General features: G+C 40.2%; 1 protein-coding gene across 1 annotated transcript; it reads left to right on the forward strand.

Moving 5' to 3' along the window:
* Positions 1-748: 748 nt before the first annotated feature.
* EDNRB (endothelin receptor type B) lies at positions 749-17,611 on the forward strand. Its single transcript, XM_005516430.3, has 8 exons — positions 749-847; positions 1,048-1,536; positions 11,025-11,137; positions 11,305-11,509; positions 11,851-12,000; positions 12,937-13,070; positions 13,623-13,731; positions 15,236-17,611. Exons 2-8 carry the CDS (start codon positions 1,093-1,095, stop codon positions 15,365-15,367), a joined length of 1,287 nt encoding a protein of 428 aa, XP_005516487.2. The 5' UTR covers positions 749-847; positions 1,048-1,092; the 3' UTR covers positions 15,368-17,611.
* Positions 17,612-23,343: the final 5,732 nt, after the last annotated feature.

Consider the following 23,343-nt stretch of genomic DNA (forward strand, 5'->3'; position numbering starts at 1 on the left):
CACTAAAGAGTGCAACGACTGGAACGAGTTCACTGAGACGCCTTGCTAAGGCTGCCCAAAGCGGCAACCAACCAGATAACCGAACTGCAGATTCAGAGCAGTCAAAACACTGTTTCTGATGTAAGAAAGGATTTGTGAAGTTCTTTAAAACGTGGCACTAAACTTGTAGACGTTGTACAGGCAGCTTCTCCAGCGTGTGCGCCCCTCGGACTGTGCAAGGGGGTTTCTGCAGCGGGGAGAATCCCGTACCCAAGATACTGGGAGTGAGCCTCGGACAGGACAGCGGGAAAGTGCCGTCCTCCTCCCTACTGTCCTCCAGCAATGCCCATACTTCTTGTAACAACCCTCCTGAAAAATAGTTTCAAAGCCAGCAAAGTCTGCTTCTTTAGGCTGCCAACTCAGCTTGGTACAAGACAAGTGGGAGGTCGCAGGTGGCCTGCTCGGTACCGGGGCTGGGAGCCCTTCCTCCGGCCGGGGGGACTCCTGACAGCGGTGATGGGAGGCTCCGCGGGGCCGGCAGTAGGGGGGGCTGGGCCGGGCTGCGCTGGGGGCGGAGGACGCGGGTGGGGTCTGGCTGTGACTGATGGGCCAGATGCGGTTGAATGTTTTAGAAAAGGGGGGGCCCGTGCCGCCGGCACGACTTTGGCCACGGGGTCTGGTTTGCGGCTGACGGACGCGCCCGTCGCTGCCGCCTTCCCGAGCGGAGCGCCCATCGCAGGCGAGCCGCGGCAGCCGGGCCCGGGCGGGGACACGCAGCCGGGGCGCGGAGCGCGGCGACAGCCGGCGGAGCGCGTTTGCCTCGCCGGGCCGGCGGGCGGGGAGGATCGGCTCGGCTCCGCTCGGCGAGGTGAGGGGGAGACGAGCGGGGCGACGCCGAGCAGGTCCGGCCGGAGGGGGCTGCTGGCCGCGCAGGTTTTCGCTGCCGGCTGAGCCGCCCGCAGCGCCAGCACCGCCCGGGGACAGGCAGCGCCCCGGCCCCGGGGCAGCGAGGAGCGGGGCGCGGTGTCCCCGCAGCTGACGCCCTGTCTATCCCCTCTCTCCGCGCAGGTCGGCGCTGACGGCGGCGGGGGCAATCTGCCGTGCCGCACAGCCATGCCCGCTCTCCTCTTCCTCCTGCTGCTCCTCAGCTGCCGCGCCGCCGCCGAGGAGGACGGCTCCCTGCTCCGGCCGGGCCCGGGCAGGCAGAGCGCCGCCGCCGCGCCTCCGACGGCCGCGACGCCCGCGCTGCGCGGCACCGAGCACAACGCGTCCCGCCCGGCCGCGCTGCCCGAGGGAGCGGGGGCGGCCGGAGGGAGGCCGCGCTCCGCCTCGCCCCCCATGTGCACGGGACAGACGGAGATCAAGGAGACTTTCAAGTACATCAACACCGTCGTGTCCTGCCTGGTCTTCGTCCTGGGCATCATCGGCAACTCCACGCTGCTGCGGATCATCTACAAGAACAAGTGCATGAGGAACGGCCCCAACATCCTCATCGCCAGCTTGGCCTTGGGCGACCTGCTCCACATCATCATCGACATCCCCATCAATGTCTACAAGGTGAGGAGGGGCCGGGGATGGATTCGGGAGCGGGCGGTCACCCCTCGGTGCTCCTTTCCGGCCCCCGCAGATGCCCGTCCCCGGCGCGGGGAGACGCGTCCCTTTCTGGCTGGGAAACACCCGTGGACTTCACGACAAAACCCTGCCGGAGGGTGGTATTCTGCTCAGATATGGTCGCAGATGGCACTCTTTCTGTGTCTCAGTCCCATCTCTCTGAGCGTTCCAGGCTGGGAATGGGGCAGAATGGAAGTGGCCAAGCTCTGAAAATCACCTGGAAACAGGTGCTGTCGCAGGGATAAAGGAAGTAAATGCAGTAGACAATTGTTCAGTGGGCTGGTCGAGGAATGGAGGGGAGGCACAGAAGACTCTCCCATGTGGGTACCACTTAGTCCCTTGTGCTCAGCTCCGGCATGCTTGGTCATGATAGTTTAAATGGGTCTGTACAGTCATTTTTGGCACTGGGGATTTTCTAGGAGGAACCAAGATCGTTCAGTTAATTGGTTTTATACATCTCTTGGTTGGGAAGCACGATGCTTTCCTGAGCTGCGAACCCTTTCGCCCTTTGCCAGTGTTGCAGGATGGGCGGCTGAGAGGGAATGAGCCACAGCTGCTTCTCTTGCACCTTCAGTAGAGTCTGTGTTTTGATTTGGTAAGGCTTGCTATGGAGAGAGTACAACCCCTGTCTTCTCTACCCAGCTTGTGCAATCCATTTGTCCTAAGGAATTAACTGGGCAGTTGAATCCAGCCTCTAGTTATAACCTAGCACTCTTTGAAGGTATATTGGAAATAACAGAGCTCCTTCTGCTTTGAAAGTTTACAGTCTGGATCCCTGAGCACCCATCAGTGACTTCATAGAGTGAACAGAAGGGTCTTCATCTATCACCTTCTCTTCACTTTGTAAGCATGATTGTAAGCTAGGGATTGTTGCTTGTACTTTTAGAAAGCCGCATTGAAGGGAAAGATTTTGAATCCATAATAATTAGCCCAGAAGCTGGTGAGATGAGAGAATCTTCTCTCTTTATCCTTTTAAAGTATTTAAGCATTGCAAAGCAGGGAATGTCATCATTGTGTTAAATTCATTCCAGTTAATTTGGATTACATGATAGTTCTCAGATTTGAAGTTTCAATGATTTTTATACTATACACTCTCTTAATTCTTGTGAGAGAAGTGTGTTCTTTTGAATGAAGGTGGAATTTAGAAAACAAAATAACTGCTTTAAAAATGTGGTTTGTAAAAAAATTTATTGAGCAAAGAGATCACTTTTATCTGTTTACAGAAAAAAACAAAAAGATTAAATCAATAACAGCTTCTCAGTATGAGGCTTTACAAATCAGTGATAATTTCAAAATTAATGTTGATATGCAGTAATATACCTCAGTTTTTACCTTGAGTGAATGTCACCAAGTGTATCATTGTGAGTAGCTTGGAGGGAGCAGGAGGAATAAAGGGTCAGACCACTAACCAATAAATATTACACCAGCTACAAGTCTGGGATTTTTATTGTGCTATTGATAATGCTAGGAGCTGTGCAATGGCTCTCAGGTGCTAAATCTCCCTCACTGCTACTCATACTGAAGAGCCCATAACCACTTTATATTATTCCTTATGATAATGAGTAAAATATTTGCTATTTTAAGACAGAATTTTTGAATAAGTGCAAGTTGTTGGTTTTTTTTTAAAGAAAAAACACCTATTAGATACCGTGTTTAGTTAATCAAAAATTTTGAGGGCAGTTTGAGTTGATAACTTTTTATCAACTCTACATCCCATTTCATTCCAGAGCAACAGGGAGAATACATACTGTAATGCAATGAAAAACTGGCTTTGATCACTCAGCAGTATGAGAAGCAAAGGCTTCCTCAGTAAATCAAGTATACTTAGCAATTGTAACTTGCAGTTTGAAACAATTTAAGAGTGCATTAAACAGATCCAGATACAGAATTTGCTACCACATCGTCAGTAAGGCAGCTGCACAAAACAGTGAATTTCTCATGTTAATAAAATGCCAGCAGTTCTTTCCACAACATTTGCCCTAGAAAGTGTGAAGGTGTCTGTGAATACTTACCAGACAGACGCATAGGAGACAATTCAAAAACTGCACCAGAATAAACTTTTTATTGGGTATTAAAAGGGATAACTAAAAAAGATGTCCCCTGTGACTATTTCAGTGAATACATAAGTAGTTGAAAAAGTGCACAAATGAAAATTGACATCTCCTAAATCAAGGGTATCTAAAGGAAAACAGGTGTTACCTGGATAGGGAGGCAAATGCAGTCCAATGCATAGGATGCTAATTAGTCCATTGCACTTTCTTTATTTGCATATCATGCAATATGTTTAGTAGAAAATGGAGAATTATCAGAATCTGTCACACAGTCAGGAGGCTGGCTATGAAATAAGGGCTTGAAAGGCATTCAGTTCCAGCATGTAGAACCTGGCTGACCTTTTTGTCATTCTGGGTGCTGGTGAATGGTCTGGCAGTGCCTGGATCTCTGAGCTGCAGAATGGGACGCAGAGGAAAGTCTGAGACAGTCCTTCTGCAGTATGTAATGTTTTGGCAGTGTAGATACTTTGCAAAATTGGTACTAATTGGATATGCAGGTGATCCTATGCTGCTCCACTAAACAGACTAAGTCCATGTTAATTTGAGGTAGCAAACAGCAGTTAGGGAGCAGAAGGATAGGGTAGGTGGTCAATAGTTTTTATGTCCTTTTCTGCCCTTAAACTTTAGAAGACAAGACAGTGCACCTGACAATACGGGTCTGCTGTTCTACCCAGTTTATGCTGCCTTTCCCAAGTAAATAAAGTTGTTAAGTCCTGTGTCTAAAGCAAAACATCAATTTGGACTGGAAATTCCTAGCTTTGCCTCTCACAGGCTTAAAAAACCATAATTAAATCACACACTAACCTTCTTTCTCTTCTAATACACAAACAACATCTCTTCTTCTTATTTTGTGATATTTATTCCTGTATATTAAATTCAATTTATTGTCATATGCCAGTGGACTTTTAACAAGGGGAGCAATCTAGGCTCTGCACATTATTGTGGGACATTCTTAACTCTGACTACCAACAAATGTCTGAGGAAAAATATCTAGCTGACAATAATGTCATAGGCTTTTTCAGAGCACACTAGAAGAGAGGAGAAAAAAAATTCAAGAGAAAGAAAAAAATCTGGTCTTTTTCCATGCCAGTAATCAAGGGCCAGAGTCAGCTTTGTAGGCACTGATTTATTTTCATTAACTTAATTTAGGGATTATATAAAAATTATGGTTAACATAATATGGCATTATCAAGCACTGGAAATACAAGAAAGGCCAGATTAGGGACTCTATATACCACACAGACACAAATTGGCTCCTTTTTTAGTCCAGCTATTCTCTGAAAAAGATTTCCATGGAAATTTATTTGTGATTAACTTACTAACTCTTGTAATGCAAGTACCTGTAGGCCATGCATTATGATAAAGCCAACCTTTTTTTAACTTTCTAATCAGGGTGCTTGTCTCTAGTAGGGATTCTCACTATTCCTTAGAACTCTTGGGTACTGGTTCGTCTAATGTTCAAGATAGTGGCCATTTTATTGGAAGAAATGCATCATTTCCTTTCTTTCAAGATCTGAACCATTTACTTGAGGTCTTGCAAAGTTTATCTTTGAATTTCTTACACAAAATGTATTGATTTCTGACCATATTAAGCTAGCAGTCTGTTTTGCTTGAGAACCTTTTATGGTGAGCAAGTGCAGGCACTTAAGAAAGATCTGAACTGTCCCGTGGAAGAACCTGTCTGAACTCTGCAGGCAGTGGTGGGGAGGGGTAACTTTGTTCTGTATTTAGATGGAAACAGTCTATTCTGAAGTCAAGTATATGGAGTAGTAGAAATGTCTGAATGCTGTTATAAGTACACAATAAATGGTTTTCAAGGTGGATCTCCAAACTGAAGTTTGATGACGCTAGCATAGATTTGTAAATTGGAAGTAGTTTTTTTTCATTATGTATACATTCACATGTATAAAAATGCATGTGTCAAATTTCAAAGCAAGTTTTGGTTTGTTTTGGCTTTTTCATCTCCCCTGTGTTTACGCATCCCAATCTGACAGCAGCATGGCATTCTAAGTGGTTACTTTTAATGTAGCTCTTCCACTGGAGTTGTGAAATTGCAGAAATTCTTTACTTCAACAGCACATTATGAAGTTTCTGTTATTTTCAAGATGACCTTATAAAAATACTTTATCTTACAGGAGTTATAATAAAGATACAAGAAAAGAAAGTAATTGCATATTAAGATTTTACACTTTTATTGGATAGATCAGTAAAGCATTCCTAGCTATGCTTGAAAACCAGAAATATATTTTCTTGTCTAGAGGAGAGACCTTCACCCTGACATAATCATCGCTAAATGGTAATAAGTTTGTAATATTGTCTGAGTTATCCCTGACCATAACCTTAATTTCCTGGGCAAATTTTCTGTTTTGAAAAATGCTTGCCCCTGTAAAATATCTGCATGATCCCCCCCATGTCAAAAAGAAAAAATAAAATATCAGGTGAAAATCTACCAGTCATTTCAGAGATATATTGAAATGTCTGTGTGTCTGGTTTCCCTTGAACTTGCTGTTTATAGTGATGAAAATCAAATCCAATGTCCTGTGAATGAGACTAGCTGTAAACGCACGGCTTGGCAGAAGCACGAATTCCTGCTCCGCGTTTCCCATGTGCATTCACTGCTCAGGACTGGAGCACTGACAGGAATATTCGCACACTTTGCTGCTTCTTCCTGCCCTACTGCAGCCCCTGAGGAGCAGTGGGTTGGAGCCAGGTATCAGCCTCCTGTCTGGGGACCACAGCAGCTGGGCCTTAGGAGCAGCACATCGTGCTCGCAGCCTGGCTTGTTCCAGCAGCAGATTGAGAACATCTTTCAGTTCTTGCACAACTAAGAGGAAGCAGAGTGGGAATTGTGATTTGCAGGTGTGTCTGTGAGTCACGGCATCTCTTGGGGCTTCTTCCATAGCTCTGCAGCTTGCACGTCAGTTTAGGCTCAGATCTGTCTGGTCTGAGAAAGTGTTGGCTGGGCGTGCATCAGATGTATTGGTTCTTTTAAGTGTGATTTCACTTCATTCTGCGATGTTTTCCCTTTCCTTTTGATCTATTTCATCTGAAACACATTTCTGCTGCTCAGCAATTAAAACTTCGCCTGTGTAAAATAAGTGACAATAAAACATTGGAAAGGTCAGTCGGAATACAGCCAGTGGTAGACTGCTCTTGGCATCTTACTTACAAAAACACAACATTATTTTTGTCTTTGCTGCCACTTGGCAGTAGCTCCCCTCATGGCTCCAAGTCATTTGTCATTTGTAAAATGACAATCATTTTACAGCTACCCTATTGTGACTCATAAGAGTATAATTTTACTCATACAAAATTGCAATAGGCTATATCTGTATTTCACTAAGAATTATCATTCTCCACAGGGAGAATGATAATGATGCTCCCAAATATTTTACATTGGATCTTCACTGTACTTCAAGGCTGTATTTGAAGGGGATAGCAATACAGAGAACGAACATCAAGGAAACATAGTTCAGCAATCAAAACATTCCTTTTTTTAATTTTTTTTTTTCTTTTACTTTCTTAATGTTTTCAAGCTTTTGGTGTAAACCATAGCATTAACCACTTGCAATACCATGATAGAGAGAGAAACTTGTGACTCATGCATTAAAATGCTCAAATTTCACAATACATCAGCTGCAAGACATAAAGCACATGTTTTTGCAATCCAGTGCAGACAGCTGCATGTCCATTCTGCCCTGATACAAGCTGGCTGAATGGAAGTGATGTTTTTATGTTATGATAAACCGAAGCTAATGCACCCTTTCTCTCAGTAGACTGCATTCAGTCATGTGCCACGCCTCTATAATCCCAAACTAGAGCTGGCTCAAATCCAGTCAGTTTGGAGCACAGGTGTGACTGTCTGCACCTGAGAGATAAGTATTACTTCAGCGAAATCTACAACATGTGGCTGAACCGTTGTGATTTTAAGGAAGAGAGACAGGGAGTATCTACACACCAGCTAGATGTAAATAAAAGTTTTTCTGAAAATTTCCTGGCAATAGAGATTTGACCCAAGTTTTGTATTTGTTACAGAGAAAAGAATATTTTACTTTTACTTTTTGAATAAGTTTTTTTTTACTTTTTGAATAAGTTAAATATTATTTTTGAATAATATTTAAAAGACTATTTTATTTTACTAAAATGCTATTTTAGTGAGTTCTCTCCAGTGTAATATACACTCACGTACAATGTACAGCAGGTACCATAAATAAGTATACAATGTACTTGCTACCCACTCCTTAATTTCTGTGGCAAATAGATGTGAAAGGCTGGAGGTTCACTGCCTGATTGATATAAATTAGTCCAGGTGTCATTCAATTATGTAGGGTGTAAATTTAGAATACAGGTAATTATTGACATTACAGTTTTAATAGCAGATTGTTACTGTCACCCCCTTACAGATATTCAGAAGTCATCTCAGGGAGAGGCTTTACTGAAAATACTTTAATTACAGACTGTGTTGTTTCCCCATATCATGTAAGCAAAAGATACTGTATGGTTATTACAACCTCATCCCTACTTCCTCTGTTTTATTACTTTCCATAAAATTCTTGAGAAACATAAATCCTTAGAATTTATTTTTCTGTTTCATTTCTGCAGAAGCATTGTATTTATTGTCTTATTTAAGTAGATTCTTGAAGAAATAGAAAGCTGGGCCATGTTGCAGTTTGTCTACTGCTGTTATTTTAAAGATTCCATTACATCACAAAGCTAAAGCAGGTATTTGGAGGTATTCTGGTATCTGAAAATACTGGTGGACACTTTATAGAGATTCTCAAAAGCCAATGGTCATGAAATGTTCTTAACTTCCTTTGTGTTCAAATAAAATTATATTTAAATTATATCAGGACTCATCAAAAAACTCTCATGGACCATGTGTTTACATTTAGATGGACATACATGTATGTTTTGCATAAGGACATTGCTGAACCAAACCAATGTCAGCAGGCAACTCTGTGGCTACCTTCAGTTACAGAATCATAGAATAGTTAAGGTTGGCAAAGATCTCTTAAGATCCTTAAGTCCAACCGTCTACCTTGCCATCATCACTGTGTTCATCCCTAAACCGTGTCCCCAAAAGCCATGTATGTGTACATCTTTTTTTTTTTTTTACCTCTTCCCTGAGCAGCCTGTTCCAATGCCTGAAAGCCCTTTCAGTAAGAATTTTTCCTGATACCCAATCTAAACCTTCCCTGGTGCAGCTTGAGGCAATTTCCTCTTGTCCTGTTGTATCTTACTTGGACAAGAGGCCAACCCCCACTTTATTACAGCCTCCTTTCAGGCAGTTGTAAACAACAAGGTCTCTTCTTCTCCAGACTAAATAATCCTGGCTCCTTCAGCTGCTTCTCATACAACTTGTTCTCCTGACCCTTCACCAGCTTTGTTGCCCTTCTCTGAACAGACTCCAGCACCTCAACCTCAATGTCTTTCTTGTAGTGAGGGGCCCAGAACTGGACACAGCACTTGAGGTGTGGCCTCACCAGTTCCAAATACAGGGACAATCACTGCCCTGGTCCTTCTAATACAGGCTGGAATGCCATCGGCCTTCTTGGCCACCTGGGCACACTGATGGCTCATGTTCAGCCAGGTGTTACTAGCACTCTCAGTTCTTTCTGACAGATCTTTCCAGTCACTTCCCCACTTTTCCTGCCTGTAGCACTGCATGGGGCTGTTGTGACCCAATTCTTGTTGAACCCCATATGCTTGGCCTTGGCCCATCAATCCAACCTGTCCAGAACCCACCTTAGAGACTTCGTAGCCCTTCTGGTTCGCAGAAACATCCACACAGTAGGATGAGCTATTCTTCCATGCTTACTACCCTCTTAGATGGGTTGCTGGGAAAGACCCAAGCCAAGGGAAAGATTTTCCAGTCTCCTTTGGGTAGTCCTCATTCTTTTGTCTCCTTTTCCATTTTTTAGCCCTATATCTGGAATAGGTTCCAAAGACCTCATTTGAAGAAAGTTATGAAAAACAGAGATGGGCTTAGATAATCTAACTAATTACAGAAACTCCAAAAGTTTACTCTTCTGAATAACAATTGAGTCTATTTCTTGGCACAACCCTTGTTGTGGAGAATATTGTTTTAACGAAAACTGGAAGATTTGGCTGCTGTTCTGGTGTACTTGACCATCAAAGAAGCTCACAGCAGAGTTCAAAGGCTAAACGTTGCTAAACTGAGGCTACAGTCGTTTGTCTGTTCGTAGAATCAGCTGTGACGAAGGTGTTTTCTGTGTCCAGTAAATCCTTTCCGCTAAATCAGATAAAATGTGCAGCTGGGAATGTGACAAGATTTCCATTAAAATGCGTGATTCAAAGTGTAAGTGAGCCAACCCGAAATGCAGTGTGCTGTTTTTCTCTATTTCTCAGTACTTAGAGGTATGCTGAATGTGCAGATAGTCCTTTTGGTATTATTATACAGAATGTTGGTAAACTGGTCAATAAAGACCATTAGTGAGGGATTCATCTGATGATTTTACCTGCTGTTTTTATCCGCCTATGCTCCTTGAGTGTCCAGCAGGTCCTTTAATTTTGTTATCAGATGGTCAGCTAAAAACAGTGGGGGATACATTTCTCTCCAGTGTTGCCTGACTTCTCAGCTGATGGAGCCTAGACACTAAGCTTCAAATAAACTCAACCCCAGATATGCACTACTTACTGGCTTTGTCCCTATTCTGATCAGCCTCAAGTAATTTTTTGTATTTCTGGTCAAGGGTGTGTTATTTGGAATAAGAAAAGCAATGAACACTCAAGGCAGATAAAGACAATTCTTAGATGAGGAAGACCTGCTCTGTCATTTTTTCCCATAAATGCTGGCATGATGAAGTTAGAAGCAAGAGGAGTGGAGTTTGCAGGGCTTAAGGAGCCAGGCTTAAGTGATATCCTTGTCCCACCAGGGAGTGACTACACTACACACACCTCAGGGGCTCCCTTGTGAAAAGGTTCTTCTCGACTAAGTTTTGCATAGAATCATAAAATGGTTTGACTTGAGCTTTAGAGGTTGTCTAGTTCCAAACTCCATGGTATGGCATGGGCAGGCATATCTTTCAGTGGACCAGGTTGCTCAATGCCCTGTCCAGCCTGGCCTGGAAGACTTCCAGAGGTGGGGCATTCACAATATCTCAATTTAAAGCCTTTGCCCCTTTGTTCTATGACTAAATGCTCTTGTAAAAAGTCCCACTCCAGCCCTCTTTCCAGTCCCCTTTGGGTACTGAAAAGTTGTTACAGGGTCTCCCTGGTGCCTTCTGTTCTCCAGACTGAACAAACCCCATTCAGCCAGTCTTTGTAGGACAAGACCTGTTGGAAAACAGTCAAGACAGAACTCCATGTTTCAGCATTGGGAATGATTTTTTAAAAAAAATAATTGTTGTTTTCTTTTCACAGCTGCTTGCAGAGGACTGGCCCTTTGGTGTCGAAATGTGCAAATTAGTGCCCTTCATTCAAAAGGCATCGGTGGGCATCACAGTGCTGAGTTTGTGTGCCCTCAGTATAGACAGGTGAGACATGTTTTTCAGTGAAGTCTCTAATTTGTTCTCTGTATGAACATTGACTCAAATTCACCTTTCTACTCAGCCAGTACAATGCAAATTAGATGCATTTAAGCCAGTTAAACTGGGTGAGTTTTCTCGTACTTTGAATTTGTAAAGGTGTGGTGTTGCTTCAGGTACCGAGCAGTTGCTTCTTGGAGTCGCATTAAAGGAATTGGAGTGCCAAAGTGGACTGCTGTGGAAATTGTCCTGATCTGGGTCATATCAGTGATACTGGCTGTTCCAGAAGCTATTGCATTTGACATGATTACGATGGAGTACAGAGGAAAGTATCTTAGAATCTGCTTGCTTCACCCCACGCAGAAAACATCCTTTATGATGGTAAGTCACTAACATTGATAAAATCCCTGGGAGAATTCCTTGGATCTTCACAGCGCTGTGTGGATTGTAATGTGCACAGGTGTATGTGACATGTAGGTGAATATAATGTTCAAATTAAATACATATCTCTGAAGCATACTGGTTCAAAGAAGAGCATTCAGAAATCTTTGGCTATTTGTGGGCTTTGAACATGCTGCTGTCTTGTCCTGCTTTCTCACCTGTAATGTACACCTTACAGAAATGCTTTTCAGGACAGACTGACCAATTAGTTACAGCACACCTAGCAAAATGCTCAGCATTTAATTCCTAACTGTGTTTTTGTTTTCCTCTTTTCTTTGCAGTTCTACAAGCAAGCTAAAGACTGGTGGCTGTTCAGCTTTTACTTCTGTTTGCCACTGGCTATCACAGCATTTTTCTATACTCTCATGACTTGTGAGATGTTACGAAAAAAAAGTGGGATGCAGATTGCTTTAAATGACCACTTAAAACAGGTAAATTTTATCCCTGACCACTCTCTAACTGTAGACAGGCTAACTAATAACTTTATTGATTTTCCTGCCACATCATTCTGTTCTTGTATGATTTCAGGTTTAGAAGCAAAGAGAACTTTCCTAGCAGTGGTGCTACTGATCTCACATACATACGTATATATCAGAGCCCTCAGGAACCTAAGATTTTAACTGAAAATCACAAAATTGCTTCTTTCTTGTTTGGTTTTAATGTTTCAGGTTTTATAAGTTTTATTTCTTCTTTACTATAATCAGAGTTGTTTATTTTGTAATGCAAACTGAAGTCTTCATGCTTCTGGTCTAGAAGGTGGTGCTATAAAACTGTTAATTATGTTGAAGCAAGTTCTTGCTGAACCCTAGTGAGGTTAGCAGTATAAGTTAGCAGAATATAACATATTCCAGCATACAATCCAAGGTACTAGTGCCCCAGACACAAACATCAGACGTCACTAGAATTAAATTATGTTTGTTCTATAATGCGTATTTATGCTCCTTTCCTCTTACCTGCTTAGAGCTGTAATTGGAATCTCTTGGGGCATTTAAAATAAGATGTGAGATCAAAGCACAAGGAAATGCAATTGAAAACAAGCTGGTATTTGAAAGTGATCAGGGAGACAAATATGTTCCTAATTTTAATTTAAATTATTGCTTAAATTAATGTTTTCATGACCTCGATTTTTCATATTATTATTCATATTTCTTGAAATAAGAGATACATTGAATCACTGTGAGACATCTAAAACAATTGAAAAGATCAAGCACATATTCCAAGAAAATAAGCTATTTGATGTTTTCCTAACTCCTATTTTAATAGGCTTTTTTATTCTGTTTATTAAACATTTGGATATTAGAAGACAGCAACAATCCAGAGAGAGAGAGAGGAGCTCTAACACTGTTCTGTCCAATTTTCCTTCTCAGAGACGTGAGGTGGCCAAAACTGTGTTCTGTCTGGTACTTGTTTTTGCCTTGTGTTGGCTCCCACTTCACTTAAGCAGAATCTTGAAACTCACTATTTATGATCAGAAGGACCCCAACAGATGTGAACTTTTAAGGTAAGAATGCAAAAATAAAATGTCTGTATATTGTGGGCATTCTCCATAAGCGTATTTGGATTTCCTATTGAACTGGCTTACTCTGTATGTCTAGAGTTGTCCCTGCTTCTTCATCCAGGACCCTCTGGTTTCACTCCAATAGCAGAGAAAGAAAACTGAGTGGATTTCCCTTTCTTTTCCCCATCTTCCTCCCAATCCTTTTTGGGATTATTCTTTTTTCATGTGGTGCTATGAGAATAGAAAGGGTTCCTTTTTTCCCTTTCAACAGAGCAGCTAGAATTCAGTATGTGCAAAAAGATCTTGTGAACATCTTCTTCCAAAAGTTAAGATGGTTGGATCTCCTGAAACTACTTTCACAAGAATCTTCTGATTCAGACTTTGTTGCAAATAACACTTAACCTGCATGAGTTAATCCTGTTGATTTAAGCCCCATTACTATTACCTTTAATAGCTAGTCTTGATTGGGTGAAACCAAGTCCAATTTCCATAGTTGTAAACCTCTACTAAGCCGTTACAGAGCAAATGAGAAGTCTCACTTTCATTTCCACACAGCTTTTTTCTTGTGATGGACTACATTGGTATTAACATGGCTTCACTGAACTCCTGCATCAATCCAATAGCTCTGTATTTGGTGAGCAAAAGATTCCAAAACTGCTTTAAGGTAAGTGGCTGCTGGGAACTGCTTCTCTGGTTCAAAGATGATGTCAGTAGTTCCTTAAATTCATTTCTTAACATGCACAAAGTGTTTTAAGTGGTCATTACATTTTACTTTAAATTTTAATTGGGTTATGGTAAATGTTCTCTCCCTCTCCTGCTGAAGCTCTGTCTGAGGGAGCTAAGGTTTGATGGGAACCAAAAGAGAAAGCAAAAGAGCAGAGTGTACAATAAACCCTCTGGGGACCATGCTAATCAGTGCTACATCACTTCTTGACTGAAGCTGGCACCCAGCTACTTCCAGAGCACTGACAAAGCAGACTCAGACTGTGCTGCAGAGATTCACATAGCCATATCCGCTGCATCATGACAGGGAGGGTGCTGACCCTGGCCTCCCTCATCCTGACTGAGCATTTCAATCAGTCATGTAAGGCAGAGGGTGCAAATCTCTACTTGTCCCTTTCCAGCACCAACATTTTGTGAGACAGACCTGTTCGTAGTTCTGGCTTGGTCTGAGTGAATAGAGCTGGGCACTAATTACCCACACAGGATTTCAGGCTCTGAACTGCATATGGTTTGCAGCCCATCAGTCCTTCAGCTTTCATGTCTGCTTGGAAAATATGAAGATTTGGGCGCTTTTTGTGAACCCTTACTATCTTTAGACGCTGTATCAGAGTCCTTACATTGCCTATGGCAAATTATTAGATTTTTCTTTTCTTGCCAAACATTTAACCACTGGCCACAACTACAGTTATTGCCTGGCTGTTTAAATTCCTTACTAGCAAGACAAAAACATCTTTCAGTCAGAAGCCAGGCAGCTCTACCTCTAGTATTGTTAATGTATTTGCCATATAATTGTGCCAGCACAGGTTGCAGATGTCTTAGTGTTGGTCTTGTCCTCCCTGTCTATGCTTCTGGCTCCCTGAAAGAGTCACTGGAGCTGAGAGAACATAAGAGATCTCCAGCATCCTGAGAATGGAAGTAAGTGGGTGTGAGGAAGATATTTCCAGCACCCAAAGGCCAGACAGGACCATGAGAAAAAGGTCTGCAATACATTTAGTAAATGTGTGAATTGTATGTAGCTTTTCACCCTTCTAACTTCTCTTTTTTCCACCTCAGAACAATGAGCTAAATAGCAGCATTGTGCTTAGAAAGCACATTTTTCTTCCCCAAGAAAGATTATAGGAGAAAGGACAACAAGGAGTCATAATTTAATTTTCAGAAGTATTTAGAATTGCAGGCTAGATCTGAAGGGGTATGTGTGTGGCTGTTACTGCATATAACTACTCAGTATAACTCTTCCTGTACTCCAGCAGTAAATTTGCTAATGGTGCCATTTGAGCAGCTCAGAGTTCAACCCCATTTCTGTGCTTTATGCTCCAGTCCCAGAACAGCAGCTTGCACATTTGCCATTTCCTACTCTACCCCGAGAAAGGGCAGCTTCTCAGTGCATTTTGCCACATGTGCAAAAACAGAATGATGTAAAATGTTTATTTCTTTTATTTTAATAGTCATGCTTGTGTTGCTGGTGCCAATCCAAAGATCTGTTGTCCCTGGAGGAAAGGCAGTCCTGTTTAAAGTTCAAAGCTAATGATCACGGATATGATAATTTCCGCTCCAGTAACAAGTACAGCTCTTCATAAAACAAGCATAAAAGGTATAGTCTCTTACATTAATGCTGGTGCCTTTTTAAGTATAAGTGGCAATTACTTTTAACAAGATGGTAACATCCAGAAAAATCTAGTTTTGTATTTGCACAAAAAAAAGAACGTTAAAAAAAATTGCCCTAAAACTGTGTCACGTTGAAAATCACGGACATTTATGAAATCATCATTTATGGAACATGAAGAAAAGCATAGAAAGAACAAGTCATTGTTAGCACTTGAATACTTCTGAATCAGCACTTCCAAATGATCCCCACTTCCTGTACATTAAGTGATCGTTTGTATTCTCTGTAACAGTTGTAGGAACTGAAGTCACAGTAATTATTAAGCAGCATAATATCAAGTTAATTGGATCAAAGCCATTATTATATATAACTCAATGTATTATCTTTTATAAAGCAAATTAACCACCATCACTATTGTGAGTTTTTTTTTAAAATAAAACATGAAATACTGTGTAATAGAAGTCTAAATGTTAAAAAGTAGAATTTTTATCAGGTATATTATAAGTTAGCTACTGAAAATATTAAAGGATTCAGTAAATCCAAAAGTGCATTTTACTTTGATGATTGTTTTTACCTATTATTGTAAGAAGAAACCTCCCAAGGGCTCTATAAATTCCTTTCTGTAGCCACTGTGCGTCTTCAGTGCATTTGCCAGCACTTTGAGTATTTGAGTTTACTGATAGCAAAGGAGAGAAAAACACACCAAAAGCAAAAAATTAATACTAGTAGAAACATACAAACTACGGCTATTATTTTAGCTATTTTTAGTTGAAAACAAATGGCTTGTATCCTGTGTAAAAAGTGGGCATTCCAGAGCCTGATGGTTCTTTACTGGAGATACTTTTGTGACAATTTACAACAGTTTTTGCAATCCAAATACCACCTTGGGGCAAATTATTTTAGAAATACTGGGTGGAAAAAAATGTAACCAAGGTAAAAAGAGAGAATTTAAACTTCTGTCTTGATTTAGATTTAAATCATCCTAAAGAAATGATTCATGAACTGTACTTCTAGAGAGTAGTACTATGTAGCATACTCACCTTCATACTGTTTTAAAATATATTCTACTTCTGTAGTTCCATATTTATGGGTATAAGAAGATGTGTGATTAGTTTCTGCTTCTGTAAATAGTTTAGTGAAATGTAATTAATTGTAAAGTATTAAGATGTGGGCAGGACCCTGCAAGAACAGAAAAAGATAAAGATGCCTGTAGTAAACACAATGTGTGTTGCCAGGAGCAATGCATGTTTTGTATATACATGACAGGTCCTTCTTTGACTTTTCATTTCCTATTAATTTGTTACAGATGTCCCCAAAGACTTATTAACATATTTCATGCCCTAAGGCATGAGTTTTTCAAGAAAAATTGTCATATAACATGCTTTTATAAAAGACGCATTTTCAATAGGCTTGGTATTTTATTATAATAAAATTATTTATCAAAACTCAGGAATTTTTTTCTTTTAAATTTCCAGATCTCATATGTAAGGATTTTTACCTTTTTTTCCAGTCTTGATTAACTTCAGATTTTTTACTAAAGTGCCTTAAATGTACTCAGGATGAAAACAGGTTCTATTAAAATGTTCAGCTGATGTTGCCTTAGGTGGGTTTCTGACTTTAGGTAGCTACAGCTACCTTGCAGACAACTAAAAATGGGGTGATGAGCCCCATTCCTGATGCTGCCCCCATCAGAAGCTGGAAAGTGAATGCTTGTATAATCAAGCTGAGGAGGACCCCTGCACATGCATTTGAGCATGGGCACATGAGTGTGTGTGAGTGTGTGGTGTGTGCCATAAGGTTGCTGTTACCATCTTGCTGCAGCACATCCACTCAGCTGCTGTAATGCTGAACTTTTATAAATAAAAATTTATTTTAGGTTTTCTTCGTTACATTTTTACCTTAATTTTCATGGTAACTTTCTCACGGTAAGCCATGAATATCACTTCACATCACCCTACCTGCATCTATTTCTGTGAAATGTGTTTCATCTGTTAAGGATGAATAATAAGTGAAATCATAGATTTGATACTGGTCAGTGTTATTTTCATCAAGTTCTATTGCTGCAATATTGTACATGTATATTATTTTTATTTAAAATATAGCTGTTGTATTGGCAACTGTGTAACATACTTTTCATTTTTTCCTAGACTAATTCTTTGTTAAGTCTTGCTAAGTCAGATATTTAGGTTTTGCAAATAAAGACCATATATACTGCCTCCTTCTTGGGTTCATATATAAGTACACTCTTTGTTATTTTTTCAGTATCATCGAAAGCACTGTTTTTATTGAACATTTCATTTCCTGTAATAAAGCATTTCAGAACTTCTGTTCTTACACAGTTCTAAGGTCAAATCTCTTAATACTCCACAAAGGTGTTTTCTGAAAACCTCAGAACAGGTTTGTTCCTCCATTCACTGAAATCAGTAAACATTTAACCATTCAACTCAGTTCAAGCAGAATTAGGGCCCAACACAGCTGTTTAAAACCTCATCTGATATTTGCTACTTTGAACAAAAAAAAGAGAAAAAGCTAAATACATTTTTTTTTAAGGAGTTGATTAGAAAACATAGGAAAAGAGGGTGAAATCAGCTTGTGGGGTAAGACATCTAGTCCAATGCTCTCTAATCCTCAGACAGAGTCACAGGCAGCAGAACAACTGCACAGGGACACAAGTGTTTTTATAGGAGTTTGACGTGCTTGTCCAGAGTAAGAGTCATCTGTCCCAGTGGTCTGAAGAGTTCACACAGCATGGCTCAAGGTAAAAAAAAAAACCAGCTTGTAAGTACTACATCACAACTCTGGGTTTTGGCCTTCAGATAGCAGTTAAGTTCTCCAGCTGCTCTGAATTCTGCCAAAACTGAACTGAAACACTGCTACTAAACCTCAGAGAATCAAATGAAAAAGTTGATGGTTGTAGAGCATCTGCTGTGAGCTGTGATGTTTCAGTGTCTCAAACGGTCTTAAGACACAGCTGGCTTAGCAAGAGAATATTGTATGTACTGAAATAATGTTTAAAGGATTTTTAAAAATTGTTCTGTATAGCTATGTAAAATAATTCTATATTTCATTTTCTGTGATCACTTAAAATAGCAACTTCTGTGGATCAAGCAGTGTAAACATTCTAAATTACCAATAAAATATTTGTAATTTTGATTCATTACAAAAAGATGTCTGACCTTTTCTCTCCTAGGGGGTCCCATTTAATTGTTAAACAGTGACAGTGATGGAAAAAGAAGTAAGCAATCCTAATATAAATATCAAAGCTTTCGGATGGGATGGTTTTATATAGCTGTTTGAAAATAGGAGAGAGTTCAGACTTGCATATGCATTGCAAAATTGTCTGATGTTTATTGGAACAGTCATGCCTATCTTTGCTCTGCTTGTTTTTGCTCAGAATGTTAGTCGCAATCTGTTCTCTACACAACCTTATATAGTCACAAATTCTCTTGTGTTTGGGACATCACAAATAAAAGGCAAGAAGCTTTTAGTTCATTAATTTAGAAGTTTATGCATTCAGTGCTGGAATATGCCACATAAAAACCATCATCCCTTTGTATGCTGACAGTGTAATTTTGTGTATTTTTTAATTTACCTTTCTTGAAGCAGTGGGAAACTGTATCAGATTAAATATGCTGTAACTGGTCAAATACATGGCTCTATTTGCTTGTGGTATCTGTACATCCCAAAATGTGTTTGATGCTACTGCTCTTTTGTTCCAAATAGTTAAATTTCCTTCTGTTTACTTGGTGACCTGTTGCATCCATGTAGATTTGACTTTTTTCATGGTCCCAGGACCTTTAGCACATACTTTCAAATCTCCTGTGCCTGGAGCAGAAGCACCTGTGGAGATGAGATCCCTTGTAAGTAAATGTTCTACTTAGTATCTCTCATGGCCTCTTCACTTCCTTTCCCTATATCTTGTGCTGTAGTCCAAGGTCTTCACCAGCCACTCATTATGAGGAAGCACTTTTTATTTTTATTTTACACTTTCTTTAAGATCCTACAGCCTTCTACAGATAGGCCATAACTGCAGCATGTTGTCCGTTTTCTAAACGTGCTAGAACTTTCCCAGCAATGCGCATGTACGTGTATCTTACATTCTTCAAACACTGACTTGCTCTGAGCACTCCTGAGCACGGCAGATTTGGCACTCTGGTGTTGGTGGAGCAGGGTGGTCCAACTGGTAACCTGTGGCTGGGTCTGGTCCACAGAGTGGTTCACATTTTATTGCACTGTCCTGCAGCCTGCTGCTCTGATCACCACATTGTTGTACTCTGCTCAAGAAGGCAGCAGAGTTCTCCATGTACATGCTGTGCTCTTGGGTTCAAGTCTCTAAGCCAAGTTGCTGAACACTTCAGAAGATCAAGGCAGACAGAAGGATTTAAAAGTGCTGTCATTAAATAAAACCATGACATCTCTTTGGTCTTGTCAGTCTTCCAACATACCATCATTTAGCTATGCAGGCAGTGAAAAGGCACCACATGCCCCTCCCCTTTTCTTACTGTCAGTAAGAAAAATCTACTGTCATGAAAAGTAAAACCTTCATAAATTACTAATTACCTTAGTAATCAGTATCCTAAATCTTCCTGAAATTGCTGTGACAATCCAAGGATGTTCTGATTGTAGAAGGTAGTATCTGGAAGGAATTTTAAAATACAATGTGGCAAGTAGCCAGAGGCATCAATATCTATATGATACCTATCCGTAGATATCTTCAGAGTTGCTGTAAAACTTTGCATCTTTTGTAGACACCCTAGAGAAGTGCTTTGGAAAAAAGTGGGAGTCAAATCCCGAAACCCAGTAAAATCTGAAAGGACGCAGTGATAAATAATTAGGGTAACTAGACCTTCTTCAGGAGCCATGTCCTGCAGAAGTTGCTTTTGCTTGTTTTGTTCTTGGGTGAGCGGGATGAGGGGAAGCATTTGTTGCCCTTTTACCTCTTCATGATCTTCATTTCCCAGAGTTTGTGTAAGTCAATTATTCAGGATTACCCTGAAGAAACAGATCAATGGTGAAACCAAGGGAGTAAGACTCTCATTTGAAGCTACCAGGAAAAAGAATAATGACAAATCCCCAGAAAACTCACATCTTCCCCAGATAAATGGGTTCAACACATGCAGCCTTTGCAGGAGCAGGAGAGAAACATGCCAAGTTAACAAAACCAAAACTGGTGGACTTCATAAGTTTTAGTTGGAGCTGCAAGTGAAATGGCAGATTTCAAGCAAACTGGAATTTTTTTTTTTTTTAATTAAACTGGAACAAACATCATAATTGCTAACAGGTATTCACAGGACCATAGTGGGTCTTGCCAAAGATACAGGGAGCTTCTTCCTGGAATGCACCTACAGCAGGTAGCACATCCTACAAATTTGGCCCCACTGGTCTCAAGGAATTAGCATAGATACAGCATGAAAGGTGTGAAAAACAGATTGTGAAATGACCCATGGCATTAATGCTCTGTATTGAGCACCTCCTCATAGGTTACAAAGACACTTCCCGTCAAACTATCTACTAAAATTCTCTTGCTAAATTTGTTTGCCCAAATTTCATGTTAGAGAACAAATAGACAAAGAATATGGCAAGCTTCTTGATATATTCTTGATATTAACTCATTATTTAGTATCTGGAAGCATTTGATCCTTATAAGAGTGTTCATACAGAAGTTGAGATGTATCACTTACAAATATCTGCAGAAGGAAAACAATATGTTACAATATTGTAATATAAGGTGAGGCCATTTAATATTTGTTTACATATGCACTCAGTTTATGCAAGAATTCAACAATTTATTTTTAGTTGACTGAAAAAGAATAAATTGATATTGTAATAATGTGCAAGTCAAATGCCTTTAAATTATTCTGTAAACATATCCATGCATATATGCATTTTTACTTCTGTGTATGTAGATATCTACACAAATATACATAAATTATGTAAGTCAGGATAATGGTCACAATATAAAACATACTGAAAAAACTAGAGCTGGGGCTAAAAATACAAGAAATATATAGCATGCGTGATTTGCTGAGATTTCTACTGTGCTTTTGCCTAAAAAGCTTACAGCTTTCAGCTAGAAGTAACCAAATTTTCCAGCTCATCAAGGTTTGACCATCCTTACTCCAGTCTTCCCAATGAGTTGTAAAACCTGCATCAAGGCACTCCTACAAAAGAGCAGGAATGTCAGCCATGGTGTCTTGGCCAAATTCCAAATTGAATAATTATACTCTGTTCCCTCTCTTCCTCTCTCTTCCTGCCAATTGCAGCATGGGTTAGCAGAGCATCCTGCCCCACTCTTCAGTTTCATACGCTGCATAAAGACATCTGCCCTGGCATGTGCTGGACATGACCACATTTCCGTGCTAGAAAGTGGGAGCCTCCCAGATCTGTTGACAATTTGTAGAGTATGAATGAAAAGCAAAATTTAATTGTAAAATCAGTATCTCAGGGTTTCTTTAAGCATATGTCAGTCAACTCAAGTTTAAGTGAATCTAAATTACCTGTTTTTTACTGACTTTGTTAATTTTTATAAACATGTCTTAAAAGTCTTCTAAAACTTTTTGTATCATTTATTTCTATAGTTAGAGAGATTTATAATGATCTGCAATTTTTAAAATAGTGCTCAAATATTTGAAAAGGCATTAAGAATGTCTACAAGGGTGAGTGTAGAAAGCCATGAGCTGCAGAGATAAGTGTTCTCCAAGCTCAGGCTGAAGTAGTTGCACTGCTTCCAGAGCAAACCAGACTAACTTCTATTCATCTCAGGAATTTCATAGACTGGTTTGGGTCAGGAAGAAACAGCACTAGGCAGGAACAGCATCTACTAGACCAGGTTGCTCACCACCCTCACCACAAAGGAATTTCTTCCTAATATTCAGTCTGAAACCTGTAGTTTCAGTTTAAAGCTGAATTCCCTGCTTCCATCACTATGTGCCCTTGTAAATTGTCCCTCTCCAGGGCCTCTCCAATATATTTGATTGCTTTTGTTTGAAACAATCAACAAAGAACTAGCAATATTTGCTTTAAGATATCTAATTTCTTAAATGCACTTTTGGAGGATTCGACAGATAAGAAGTTGAGAGAAATGGGACTCCATACCCTGGGGAAAAGAGGGCTTGGGAGAATATAATTAATGTGTATAAATACGTGCTGGTATTCAGTGGATACTTTGGAAAACTTCTCTTAAAACACATCAAAACTGACTTAATTGTGAGATAGCCAGACAGCTGAAATCAATGGACATTTGGCAGACAAATGTGTTGAACGTTCTTAGATAATAGTTTCATTTAGTTCAGTTTAGTTTAGTTTAATAGTTTAGTTCAGTGTGGGCAAATGCATATCAGGTATTGCTAATAATACAAGGCAAGTATATTTACTTTTTATTTTAAATATTCAAAGTCTATGTGTCTTCTTTCTGTGGACTGTCTGGGGTTTGTCTTCTCTTTTGTATCCTGCAACAGGAGTTAAGTTATGATGGTGTCTCTCACTGCATTATTATTTCACTGTATAGGAAATATAAAGCCCTGATCTCTCAAGAATTTCTTTTTTTGAATAGTTTTTTTCCTATTAATTGGTTAAATAAAACGAACCTCCTGCATCTTTGGGAGGATGAGAAGCAAAGGTATATCTTATTTGTAACATGACACCAGTGATAGTTTTACACTCTCCTCTTATTTTTTCTCATAAACAATTGTATGCATTTCAAGTGACATTGAAGTAGCAATTCTGTTGTTCAGAAACCTTTGATTTTGTTGCAGTTCTTGAAAAGCAGGAAGTTGTGAAACACACATCACACATATACAGATGTCAAGTACAGTTAATGAAGATAAACAGATGCATTTCTTAATAGCAATTAAACAGGAGGAGGGAACACACTGTCTACTTTGATTAGGAATTTTCTCTTCAAGGCTCCCTACTCAACAAGGCTTGTCAGTTCCTTCACCTCATTTACAT

Source organism: Pseudopodoces humilis, chromosome 2 (assembly GCF_049639895.1).
Source record: "Pseudopodoces humilis isolate 2021_Gansu_Grassland_sample_001 chromosome 2, ASM4963989v1, whole genome shotgun sequence".
Classification (NCBI taxonomy): Eukaryota; Metazoa; Chordata; class Aves; order Passeriformes; family Paridae; genus Pseudopodoces; species Pseudopodoces humilis.